This window comes from Hylobates moloch, unplaced genomic scaffold (genome assembly GCF_009828535.3).
Source record: "Hylobates moloch isolate HMO894 unplaced genomic scaffold, HMol_V3 SCAFFOLD_4, whole genome shotgun sequence".
In the NCBI taxonomy this organism is placed as follows: domain Eukaryota; kingdom Metazoa; phylum Chordata; class Mammalia; order Primates; family Hylobatidae; genus Hylobates; species Hylobates moloch.
Genome location: NW_026652279.1, coordinates 111150710 through 111163658, shown reverse-complemented (window position 1 = coordinate 111163658; position 12949 = coordinate 111150710). Strand labels below are relative to the sequence as shown.

Sequence of the window (12949 nt, the reverse complement as noted above, 5' to 3'; positions counted from 1 at the left end):
TGTAGGGATCAAAGTTGACCACGATATTTTCAAAATGTATCCTATTTTTGTTTGAGGCTGTATTCTGATTATAAATATTTGATAAGGTCAAATGTAGCTGACTTTGTCTGCAGCCCAACAACAGATGGAATGATGATCAAAGTAAATCATTTCTAATAGAAAATGGGGTATGATTTTTTCCTGTCCTTCCTGTGACACCCTGAACCTCTTTATTAGAAAAGCTGTTTCCTTAGATTTCATTTCCACCCGGTGGTATAATTTTAAATTGGGTTAGTGCCTTTTCTATCCATTTGGTGACTGATGTTAGAATCCTTTCTGGGCCTCTCCACGCTCCTCCTGCTTGTTAACGAGTTCCATACTCAGGATCAGACCTTGCTGACTAACACCAGTGAGAACAACCTGGGCAGAGGCAGATGTCTTGGCTCAAGTTGCTGGAAACTTCTTCCTCACCTTTAGCTAAGATCTGTCCTAGGAAGTTTACAGAAAAAGCCTCTGCTGCTGCTTCCTGTGCCAGCAGGTCATTTCCTTTACTAGTTTTCATTTTTCTCATGTTAAGTATAAACACGATAAAAACTTCCTTTAGAAAGACTCCAAATATGTGTGATTCCCCAGAGTCTGTCACAGTATGGGCATGGAGCTGGCGCTCAAAAATGCATGTTGAATTAAATGAATGAGTGAAAACATTTGAAATACCTTCACCATGAAGGTGTGCTTAAAAAAAAAAAAAAATGGCCAGGCTTGGAGCTCACGCCTGTAATCCCAGCAGTTTGGGTGGCCAAGGTGGGCAGATCACTTGAGATCAGGAGTTTGAGACCGGCCTGGCCAACATGGTGAAACCCTGTCTCTATAAAAATACAAAAATTAGCTGGGTGTCGTGGTGCATACCTGTAATCCCAGCTATTCGGGCGGCTGAGGCAGGAGAATTGCTTGAATCTGGGAGGCAGAAGTTGTACCACTGCACTCCAGCCTGGGCAACAGAGCAAGACTCTGTCTCAAAAAAAAAAAGTTTAAAAAAACTTAAAATCCTACAAATATTACACATTCAACATAGAAAAATTAGAGAATAGAAAGAAGACAAAAAGAAAGAGTCACCTCTTTATTTCTAGGGCGTATATGTATGTGTGTGTGTGTGTATATATATATATATATTCATAATTTATATGTATTTTTTTTCCTGGTGATACAGGGTCTTGTTCTGTCACCCAGGCTGAAGCACAGTGGTGTGATCACAGCTCACTGTAGCCTCAACTTCCTGGGCTCAAGCAGTCCTCCTTCCTTCCCAGTCCAGCAACTGGGACTACGGATGTGTGCTACCACACCCAGCTAATTTATTATTTTTTATTTGTTGTAGAGACAGGGTTTCATTATGTTGCCCAGGCTGGTCTTGAACTTCTGGGCTCAAGTGTCCCTCCCACCTCAGCCTTCCAAAGTGCTGGGATTATAGGCATGAGCCACTGCGCCAGGCCTCTTTCTAGGGTATATTTCTTAGGTTATAATACAAGTTACGTAATTGACTAATGTGCTTTTACATTTTATTTCCTTAATACTACAAGATATAGTGAGTACATGAATGAAGTTCTGGAGTACAAAATTAAAATCCATAGCTGGGCACAGTGGCTCATGCCTGTATTCTAGCTACTCAGGATGCTGAAGTGGGAGGATTGCTTGAGGCTAGGAGTTTGAGACCAGCCTGGACAACATAGTGAGACTGCCATCTCTTAAAAAGAAAGCCTTCTTACTGTGTTTATTAGTTGATTGGAAGCTACTGATGAGTCAGGTTAGAAATTAACTGCAAAAACTATTATTTTTAGAGCTCAACTTGGGGATACTAGATGACTTTGCCTTCGTTCTGTGGGCCAAAATGCTAGGAAGATGGAGACTGCCTGCTTCCAATGTTTCTTCTCTTTCTACGAAAGTACCTGAGGTTCCTCCATGCCCCCTTTTGACAAGATAGCTTTGAAGCAAATGTACACACATTAAAGCAACAAAAATGTATGGACTCAGTCGTTACAGGGAGTTTCAAAAGTAAGTTGATGAGTGTGGAGCCCTGGCTATGAACATGTTGTCAAACTGTCCACAAGTTTTATTAAGAAGGACTTGACAAAGGAGCACTCAGATATTCCTTTGGTACAGACCTGAATAAATATTGACATCAGGGGAGAAAATGCGGATAAAACATTGTTTCAAGATAGATCAGTCGCACACTGTAAACTGATTCTTTTCAGGAAATTTTTTATTTTTATGTGTATTTGAACATGAAGAGAAACAGTTGGGAAGTATTATTTGTTTAACCAGAGTAGAGAACTTTCCAGAAATCCTATGTGCTGAGCAACTTATATCTTACGATCTTGCTTTTGGAGGGAAGCAATAAACATGAGCCCCGGAATCTAATTCTAAAGTTGGTCTGCGGTATGAGTATTGGACAGCTTGGTGTTAAGGCTTGGTGGCCAGCATTTTCTTCTTCTTTTGGTAGGCCAAATGAAAAGTCTTTGATCAGCAGTAGGCTGACAAATGTTTTTTGCGTAATGAGATAAATTATGTTTTCTCCATATGGTAGAATGTTTAAGTACATTTTGAGAACAAAACAAAACTTCTTTGATTTGGAATATTTTGTACCTGGTGTGCTATAACGTGAATTATAGACTGACAGTTTTGGGGTTTTGTTTTGCAGTTACTGTAACAACAGGTTGGACAGAGTTAGGTGTGATTCGTGATCTTGTGTCATCTGGAGTGTGTCTTGTGGGGAGCCGTGATGTCGAGGCACCTGCTCACCCTGGTTAGGTGGTCTTCAAATTATTAACATTCAACTAGTTTAGCTTTGGAGTTTTAGGACAGGCTAAGAACTCCCTGAGAGGCTGCATTAGCATTTTTAAAAATGAGATATTAAGAACATCAATGCCCTGTGTTTTGTTTTGTTACTAAGGAAAATTTGTGGAAAGGAAATACAACTTATTTTCAGAGTATATATGTTGATTGGAGTAGTTTAAATGTTGAAAGATTTGGAATGATTTATAAATTATTTCAGAAGAGTAGTTTTTATTTTTATCTTCTTTGCTAATGACAATAAATCTGGTATTTTATGTCATTTGCCTTAGAACACTTTATAATTATTCTACCACATAATGTCATAAACAGAGTTTAGTTTCTAATACCAAGAAGACTGTATTAGACCCTTCTGTTTTTATACTCTGTCCACTTTGCTATTCCGTGGGCTGTAAGAGGACTTTCATTCTGTCAGGAACTTTGTTCCTCTCCTGGTCACATGATCCTTCTGGTCCTTCTTGGAACTGTTTTATTTAAAGCCCAGTTAGAAGTAAGAAGTCAACTATAACCAGCCCTGTTTATAGTTGACTTCTCACTTGGGCAGGAGTTGCATTTTCTTGCCTGTTATTGAAGATTTGATTCTTTGCAGAATGAAAGGAACAGATTATATAGATTCTTATAATGCTAAAGAGAGGTCAAGTCGGAAGAGCGTTTGTCTAATTCACTCATCAGAGGCAAACCGACCCGGGGCACTGGTTGCTAAGTGGTTCAGCTTGACTGTGCCGCTCTCTGGTGAACTTGCAAATTCAAACTTCCCTTACCACATGCGTTCAGGGCTTCCCTTTACATAGATCTGCCTCAACCAAGGTTTAATTAGTTACTTACACAACCCAGATTTAGATTGTTTTCAGAATTCTGTAGTTTGGCTTTTAATGTTTGGAACTTTTGAATATTTATTGCATACCCAGATACCTCAGTAGTTCAAACTAATTGGAGGGGAAGGGAAGGCAGTTTGATAGAACCATTTTCATGAGTGTATAAAGTGAATTGTGATTAGCGGCACCATTTTTATACCTACATTGTGTATAAAACTTCTTTTTATTTTTTTTTTTTTGAGATGGAGTTTCACTCCTGTCTCCCAGGCTGGAGTGCAGTGGTGCGATCTTGGCTCATGGCAACCTCCGCCTCCCGGGTTCAAGCGATTCTCTTGCCTCAGCCTCCTGAGTAGCTGAGATTACAGGCATGCACCACCACGTCTGGCTAATTTTGTATTTTTTTTTTAGTAGAAACGGGGTTTCTCCATGTTGGCCAGGCTGTTCTCAAACTCCTGACCTCAGGTGATCTGCCCGCGTCAGCCTCCCAGAGTGCTGGGATTACAGGCGTGAGCCACTGTACCTGGCCATAGAACTTCTTAAAGTTTATACTCAAGGTATTTTCTGCACAATGAGTAAGCTGAATAAACTCACTTTAAACTCACTTTTTCATATACACTAAAAAGATCTTGAGTTCTACATCAGTAGACACAGAAGTGATGAGGTTTGATGCCAGAGTTCAGTGCACTCTTCCTGTGAATTTGAAATTATATCATTAAAATTTAATACTTAAAGATTCTTATCTGATATATTACATGGTTTAAATAACTTTCTGTCGTTACGACTGGCTACTTCTAAAGTTATGTGCAAATAAAGTTTTCTGTTTTTGATAACTAAATTTTAAAATGTGACTTTTATATCCCTGTGGAATATAATTTAGTCCCGAGAGCTATTTATTAATCACTGGGTGATAATGCCAGGTGTAGTGCTTTTTCTTGAATAATAATCTGAGAGGGAATGCTTTATCCAGTTTCACATTTTAGTTTATTATAATATATGGAGCATTTAGCTATGCATTTAGCCCACTGGGAATCTCTGATTAAAAAACAAGAATCCAGAGACTGTGCCAACATCCTAAGTGCATTTCAAATTATCTAGAAAACAAACAAACAAAACAGCAGCTGGCTGGTACTCATTAGCTGTGGTTTATCCTTTTTTTTTTTTTTTTTTTTTTTTTTTTGAGTGAGTCTCTCTCTGTCTCCCAGGCTGGAGTGCAGTGGCGTAATCTTGGCTCACTGCAACCTCCGCCTCCTGGGTTCAAGCGATTCTCCTGCCTCAGCCTCCTGAGTAGCTGGGATTACAGGTGCATGCCACCATGCCTGGCTAATTTTTGTATTTTTAGTAGAGACGGGGTTTCACCATGTTGGTCAAGCTGGTCTCAAACTCCTGACCTCGTGATCTGCCCGCCTCAGCCTCCCAAAGTACTGAGATTACAGACGTGAGCCACCGTGCCTGGCCTGTGGTTTATCTCTTCATGGTTATGTGACTGGATGGGTTTCTGGAGTTTACTCTAGGGCATCTTTTAGCTAGGGACAGGAGGAACCTTAGAACAAGGAAATCATTGTTTGCAGAGGTCTGTGCTGAGAGCAGAAAAGGGGTCTCTCCATGTTTGTGTGGGCCCCTTCCACTCTGTCTAACATTCCCACCTCGTGGTAGCTGGAAATGTGCGGTCAAAACCTGCAGTTGAAATGTTGAGCTTCTGGTTCAATAGAACCCGGAGTACTGACCTTCAGTGTACCAGCTAACCAAGTTATAATAAAGTCAAGCTATTTGTGATAAGAGCTTTTAGTGTGATTTCCTTTTACATATTGAGTCTTTGTATGCATTCCAGGTGCCTGATCGATTTAATAAATATATATTCCAAAATCCTAAGGGACAGACTGTATTAAAGTTTGGCAGGGGGTGAAAGGGTAGATTAGCATAGGCAGGGATTGATTTTGAAATGGTTCTGGTTTACCACTTGTGGATGTGACTCCCCTGAATGTTGGTAGTTGGTGACTTCTGTTTGATTGAAAACTAATCTGTGTAAATATACTTCTGTGGGGGTGACGTTCTGAGATATTAGTGTGGTGGAAGTTGTGGTGTTATTCTTCTTCATGGCTTTAAAAATAAAGTCATTATTAGGAGAGCATAAAAGTGAATTTAAGGTGAATTTTTTGGGATTTTCTTTCAGAGCCTCTGCTCTGTCACCCAGGCTAGAGTGCAGTGGCGCGGTCTCAGCTCACTGCAACCTCTGCCTCCCAGGCTCAAGCGATTCTCCTGCCTCAGTCTCCTGAGTAGCTGGGATTACAGGCACCCACCACCACGCCCGGCTAATTTTTGTATTTTTACTAGAGACGGGCTTTCCCTATGTTGGCCAGGCTGGTCTCGAACTCCTGACCTCAAGTGATCCACCCACCTCGGCCACCCAAAGTGCTGGGACTACAGGCGTGAGCCACCGTGCCTGGCTGGGATTTTCTTTTTATTAATGTGCCACTTTAGGTTGACCATATCTCTTCATTACCTTTCTGTTTCTTAAACTAACTCACATCTTAATTCTTTTCTCTGATGTCTTGAATGTGACAAAACACATTCTGCGGACTAAAGTGACATTCTACCTTTTACAACAATGTCTTTGAGTATAACTAGATTATGTGATAATCGTGCAGGAAATTCTTTCCCTTGTAGATCTTGCGTGTGTGTGTGTGTGCCCGCGTGTATATGTGTGTGTGTTTTGAAGAGTCACACTTTGAGTTAGGGGACCATTGCTTTTACTGTGTTGAATAAATAGTATGTGTTTTTCTCACACCTACCTGTGGTCACCTTTCTGCCTAGTTTTAGGTATCTGGCCTCTCAAATATCTTTTCTGGGGGAGGGTGAGAGATTTGGGGTGAAGGGCTTAGAGAGAAGTAATTCAATCAAAGTTGCCTAAAAAGCCCTTTTTGTTTTTATTTTTGTTGTGTGTGTCCAGGATTTAGAAGAATTCTGCTTTAAGTTTTGCATCAATCATTTGACAGAAGTTACACAGACTGCAGCATTTTGGCAAATGGATGGCCCTCTGCTAAAGGAATTCATTGCTAAAGCCAGTAAATGTGGAGCCTTTAAGAACTGAAGCGCAAGGCTGCTGGGTTCTGTGTGAGTGCTCTGGGGCACTGTTGAGGATGTGTCCAGTTTGTGCTCTACGGGTGATGTAATTCTGCAGGTAAAAGACCATCAGGTTGTGTTTTTCCACATCTGGGACACAGTTGTCTGTGTAGGAACACATCAAGGGTGTATGGCTTTTCTTGAGCCCATTTTAAACAACTCTTGTTTCCAGATAAGTGTATTTTAAATGTGACCTTTCTTAAATTTGGGCTGGAACATGTAAAAGGGTGAAAGTTTACTCGTTTTTGGTCTTGTTTTCATTTTTGATTAGAGGAACTTCTGAACTTGGAAAGGGGAAGTTGGCAGCAACTCTCCTGGGCCACATATCAACAATCTTCTGACAGCAGGAGCAGTGATAGTTGGGGAATTGTGAGATGAATGAGAGGCCCCATCGTGAATTAAAGATGCTGACGTGGGGGATTGTTAAGTGCTGCCCTAGTTGCTAGTTTAGTAGCCTTACTGTGAAGGAATAATTAAGATTGTTTCAGACTTTTGTTTATGTGCTTACGTTGATGACTTTTTTAACTTCAAGATATATCAAAGTAATATTCAGTTTAACGTATGTTAAACCTGTTGAAATGATAATTATGTAAAGATAAATTTTCTAGGTTAGTCAAGATTTCTCTTAAGATTTAAGTGCATAAAGAATAGTAATTTAGAAGTATCCGTGAAAAGTTGATAATGAAAGAAATTTGATGAAGGTGAATATTTTATAAATTAGAATCTCCACTACTTATCCAATGGTGTTTTATTTCATTAAGGTAGAACTTGAGAACTCAAGTTTAAATTGTCCCCCCCCCACCTTCTTCTATAAATGCAAACTTAAAAGGAAAATAGTGACATATATAGTATACTCTTGCCTTCCTAAATTATGGCTGCTGAATCATCATATCTACTATATATGACTGGAAGAAGTGGTTCTTCAAGTCAACCCACTTACAGGACTTAATGGAATTTGCTTTATCTACTTTAGGCCAAATCCATCACACATTGGCTTATTTGAAACTTCATCATCTTTCACTCTTGGTTTTCCTCTGTTTTTAAACATCTTAGGTATAACAATTAGCACAATTTCACCTTGAAAAAGCACCAAAATTATGGTGTTCCTGAAAAGATCCTATTAAAAGACAGTAGTTTTTTTGAACTGGTTATGGAAGGTGACTTTGGGATGTAAGAGTGTTCAACTGTGAGTTTCATCATGTGTGTCCGTTGAGCTTGCTTTAAGAGCAATGTTTTGCTTTGCTCTCTGGTCCATGAACGCATTTCCGTTTGAGTGAGCTCCCTTAGTGAATTTTGTCTCCTGCTTGGAAAGTCTGTCTTCTGAACCTGGAGCCTGAATACATTTTCAGAGCCAAATTACAAGTGGGTGAAGACATGCTGCAGCTACTATTTTTAGCAATGTTTTTAAATTTGTGTCTATTGGGGTGGGAAGGGGAGTGAGGCCCCAAAGATAGGAATTCATTGATAGCTGAAATAGATACAAGCCTAGAGTAGCCCCAGCCCCCTTTTCTTGACCATATCACAAGTGATTGAAGCCCAGTGAATTATTCGGTTAGAATTCGTTCTACAACATGATAGAACTTTTCTTACTAGGTTCAGAAATGCACATTGATTTGTGCTATGATGGGTGGTGTCTGTAACAATCACTGTTCTATATAGGCTTATGGTCTGAGCAAAATGTGAACTTCAGTATGTTTACTATTGCTCTTACTTGAAAATTTTTTTTCAAAAAAAGCACAAATTCAAGTAGAAATTCATATCCATAGATAGTTCATTCATTCAACAAATATTTACCAAGTTCCTAATATAAGTGAAGGACCACTTCTCATATTAGATTACTAAGTCATTTGTATGAGTATGTGTGGCAGTGAAGAGAAAAGGTCTTTCAAAAAGCATTTGATTATCTTTATTTTTTTTTAAATACACTCTCTTATTTTTCTACTTAGTTTTTTGTTAATCATAGCAGGATATGACAACTCTTATTTGAATTGATTTTTTTCATCTAATATAATAATGGAAGCCAAAGTATTCATATTTCTTAAGATAGCCCTAAATGTACTCTTGAACTTCTTACTGGAACAATGTTTGATACTCTAGTATATAAGCTGTATTTATGTAATATTTAGAATGACATGTTAATAAACAAAGTAACATTAAAACAGGCACGTAGAGTTGTTTTTTTCCCTCAAAATCAGTAGTCTTCAGCCTTAAAAAGGAAAGAAATTCTGACACATGGTGCACAGAGATGAACTTGAGGATATTATGCTGGGTGAAATAAGCCACTCACAGACAAATACTATGTGATGCCACTTGTGTGATATACTTAGTCAAATTCATAGAGACATAGTAGAATGGTCATTGCCAGGGTCTGAGGGGAGAGGAGAATGGGGAACTTGTTTAATGGATACAGAGTTTCAGTTTTCCAAGATGAAGAGTCCTTTAGGTGAGGGATCCCCAGCCCTCAGGCCACAGACCCATATTGGTCTCTGGTGTATTAGGAAGAGGTCGAACAGCGGGAGGTGAGTGGCGGATAAGTGAGCATTACTGCCTGAGTTCCGCCTCCTGTCAGATCAGTGGCAACAGTAGAACATTAGATTCTCATAGGAGTGCAAACCCTATAGTGAACTGAGTATGCAAGGGATCTAGGCTGTGCGCTCCATATGAGAATCTAATGCCTGGTGATCTGAGGTGGACCAATTTCATTCCAAAACCGTCCTCCCCACCCCCCACCAACCGCCCCATCCCCATGGTCCGTGGAAAAATTGTCTTCCATGAAACCAGTCCCTGGTGCCAAAAAGGTTGGGGACTGCTGCTTTAGGTGCATGGTGGTGATGGTTGCACAAAAATGGATGTTTAATGCCATTGAACCATACAGTTAAAAATGATTGGGATGGCAAATTTTAGGTTATATATATATTTTACCACAATAAAAAAAATCAGTGGTATGATTCTTAATGGGTATCAGGCTAAAAATAGGTACCACCATGAACATGTCAACTGCTTGATTCTCAACTATACACAAACAAACGTCATAGAAATCTTTGGATTTTATTCCTGCTGAAAGGTAGTACAGTTGAACTGGCACTGTAGCAAAATGTGTCTGTACCTTTGGGGGTACTTAAATGAAGGGAAAGTCATATTCCCTATCCTCAAGGAACATATGAATTATTAGGAGAGAGTGAGATAGGTTTAGGAATTAACAACACAATGAGATACTTATAAAGAGCTTTTCATAACAGTCAGTGAGAGAAAACCAAATAGGATGATGTGGTTTGGCTCTGTGTCCCCACCCAAATCTCATCTTGAATTGTAATCCTCAGTTGTTGAGGGAGAGACCTGTTGGGAGGTGACTGGATTATGGGGGTGGTTTCCCCCATGCTGTTCTCATGCTAGTGAGGGAGTTCTTTCGAGATCTGATGGTTTTATAAATGGCAGTTCCCCCTGGGCTTTGCGTGCTCTCGCTTACCTGCCACCACATAAGACGGGCCTCTTCCCCTTCTGCCACAGTTGCAAGTTTCTTGCCTCCCCAGCCATGCGGAACTGAGTCCATTAAACCTCTTTCCTTTATAAAATACCCAGTGTCTGGTGTTTCTTCATACTAGTGTGAGAACGGACTAATACAGTAATAGGGTTAACATGACAAACAGTTGTTCTGAAGATAACGCTTGTGTTGGGTAGGGGAAAATATAAAGTGTCCTTTTAGCTCATCTCCAAAACAAAAAGTTAGAGGCACAAGCAAAGGCTTAGAGATGGGGGCTAATGAGCCTTCCAGAACTTATCATAATTAAGTTTGGTTAGAATGGAGAAAATAGGCCAGGCGCGGGGGCTCAAGCCTGTAATCCTAGCACTTTGGGAGGCCGAGGTGGGTGGATCATGAGGTCAGGAGTTCGAGACCATTCTGGCCAACACATGAAACCCTGTCTCTACTAAAAATACAAAAAAATTAGCAGGGCGTGGTGGCGGGTGCCTGTAGTCCCAGCTACTCGGGAGGCTGAGGCAGGAGAATGGCGTGAACCCAGGAGGTAGAGCTTGCAGTGAGCCGAGATGGTGCCACTGCACTCCAGCCTGGGGGACAGAGCCAGACTCTGTCTCAAAAAAAAAAAAAATGGAGAAAATAAGACAGAAATGTTAGCAAGGGGAGTGCATGCGTGCCTGTGTGTGTTTTAACATTTATTTCCCGCAGTGCCAGACATTGTGCTGTCTGCTTCACATTTTATTTACTGTCCATATTTTGTCCCATAAGGTAGGCAGCATTATTCTCAGATTAAATAATCGGATTCAAGTTTTTCAGTAGTGACATAGCTGAAGTTCATACTCAGGTCTGCCTTAGTAGTTTGCCCAGTAGCCGGCCTCATGGCCACCAAACACATGGTGCTCCATGGTGCACAGTTACATGCTGTGTCACAGGTTAAACGTGAAAGTAAAGTGGGGGGACAAAGGATTTTTTTTTAAATAAAGATCATGACATCAAAATGATTAGTCAGATAAACTTTGCTAAGATGGCCGGGCGTGGTGGCTCACGCCTGCAATCCCAGCACTTTGGGAGGCCGAGGCAGGCAGATCACGAGGTCAAGAGATCGAGACCATCCTGGCCAACATGGTGAAACCCCGTCTCTACTAAAAATACAAAAATTAGCTGGGCGTGGTGGTGCACGCCTGTAGTCCCAGCTACTTGGGAGGCTGAGGCAGGAGAATCACTTGAACCTAGGAGGCAGACGTTGCAGTGAGCGGAGATCTCGCCACTGCACTCCAGCCTGGCAACAGAGTGAGACTCCGTCTTAAACAAAACAAAACAAAACAACACAAAACAATAACCAAAAACTTTGCTAAGAAGACTTACTATCAGGATAGGAAGCTGAAGCTACAGTAATCAATAATCATCTAGACTAGCGGAAATCTATTCAGAGGGTGTTGGATGGGGTCTTCGCTTCTGTAGTTTTTAAAGTGCCCCACATGATTCTGATGTGCGGCCAGATTTGAAATCCACTGGTTTAGATTTTGTCCCTAAGATATAAGAACTTAGGTTAGGGCTGCCATTACAACAGGAATGGAATGTTCTTTTTCATCTCCTGCAAATATTTTTCAAGTACTTATTTATTTATTACATGTCAGACACCATGCTGGAGACTCAGTTAAAACCCATTTTGAGATGTAGCATTATTGAAAATCAGAGTACCATGGTAAAAAATGAGAACTGTGAATATGAAGTTTTCAGGGGTCAGACGTGGTAGTGTGGGCATAAAAACCAGAATTGTATATTATTAGATTAAGAAAAATGTAACTGTCAATTTTTTTTTCATTCTTGCATACTCCTGGTAATGTTCTTATTCAGAGTCCAATTTAAAATTTAGGTGTTTGTTTTGAAGATGATGAATCCCCACATGATAACTGTGGCTGAAAAGAGATTTTTCAAAAGCAGACTTTGTGACACAAAAACAGGCAAATTTGGTACAAGTAAAGTAGTATAATCCAAATTTATTATATCTAAGAGGCATCATGGGCTTTAAGTAGAATCAAAGGTTAAGAAGAACATTTTATGCACTTATTCTACAAACATTTACTGAGCATACTAGGTGCTGGGAATGTGACAGTGAGCAAAAAACACAAGTAAGAGTGTGCAAAGAGTGATCAAAATGTCAACCAGTAAGAACAGGGAAGAGCTGCCGGGGCCAAGAGGAGACGACTAGTTCTAAAGATGTGTGGATTTCACAGCCTGGTCTCTGGTTTTGAGCCTGATTGCAATTTGGCATGACTCTTGGCTTAGGAAATGGTAATCCCTAATAAGACAGGGATGATATTGATGTAGAACTTGACATAAGATCTCTCTTTTCTTGAAAAGAGCACAAGGTTTGTTTTAAGTCCTGAAGTAGCTCAATGTCTTCCTTCAACTGCTGCCGCCTTTGTTGAGATGCATGAATTTTTTTCTCTATTGCTATGAAAAGAAGAAATAAAATTATTTCAGCTTATTCAGTAGTTTTATTAGAAATAATGTACCATTTGTAGCCCCTTTCACTTGCAAGTACAGACACACAATCCTCGTGCCTCCGATGAAAAGGATCCAGAGCCTTATGGGCAGGAGCTGGTTTCTTTATGCCTTCACTTCCTCCTTCTAATTCAGGACAGAATTCTAACATTTATCATACACAAAGCTGCTCAGTAAACCCTTAAGATTTTGTGCACATTTATAGCAG

The 12949-nt window shown here is 40.2% G+C and overlaps 2 protein-coding genes across 6 annotated transcripts in view; one reads left to right on the top strand and one right to left on the bottom strand.

The window, feature by feature from the left end:
- RCBTB1 (RCC1 and BTB domain containing protein 1) overlaps nucleotides 1-8945 on the top strand; it is a 53570-nt gene extending 44625 nt beyond the window's left edge. For 2 of the 3 annotated variants that reach the window (XM_032150900.2, XM_032150899.2), the window contains one exon: nucleotides 6586-8945. In XM_032150900.2, coding sequence (XP_032006791.1) covers nucleotides 6586-6726 — 141 coding nt within the window. In that variant the 3' untranslated portion in view covers nucleotides 6727-8945. Of the gene's footprint in view, nucleotides 1-1811; nucleotides 2026-6585 lie in introns of all 3 variants that reach the window. The other variant, XR_004247751.2, reaches the window with a different exon arrangement.
- A 3268-nt stretch (nucleotides 8946-12213) lies between these two features.
- Nucleotides 12214-12949, bottom strand: part of SETDB2 (SET domain bifurcated histone lysine methyltransferase 2) — an 87696-nt gene continuing 86960 nt past the window's right edge. For all 3 annotated transcript variants that reach the window (XM_058437896.1, XM_058437897.1, XM_058437899.1), the window contains one exon: nucleotides 12214-12690. In XM_058437896.1, coding sequence (XP_058293879.1) covers nucleotides 12536-12690 — 155 coding nt within the window. In that variant the 3' untranslated portion in view covers nucleotides 12214-12535. The remainder of the gene's footprint in view (nucleotides 12691-12949) is intronic.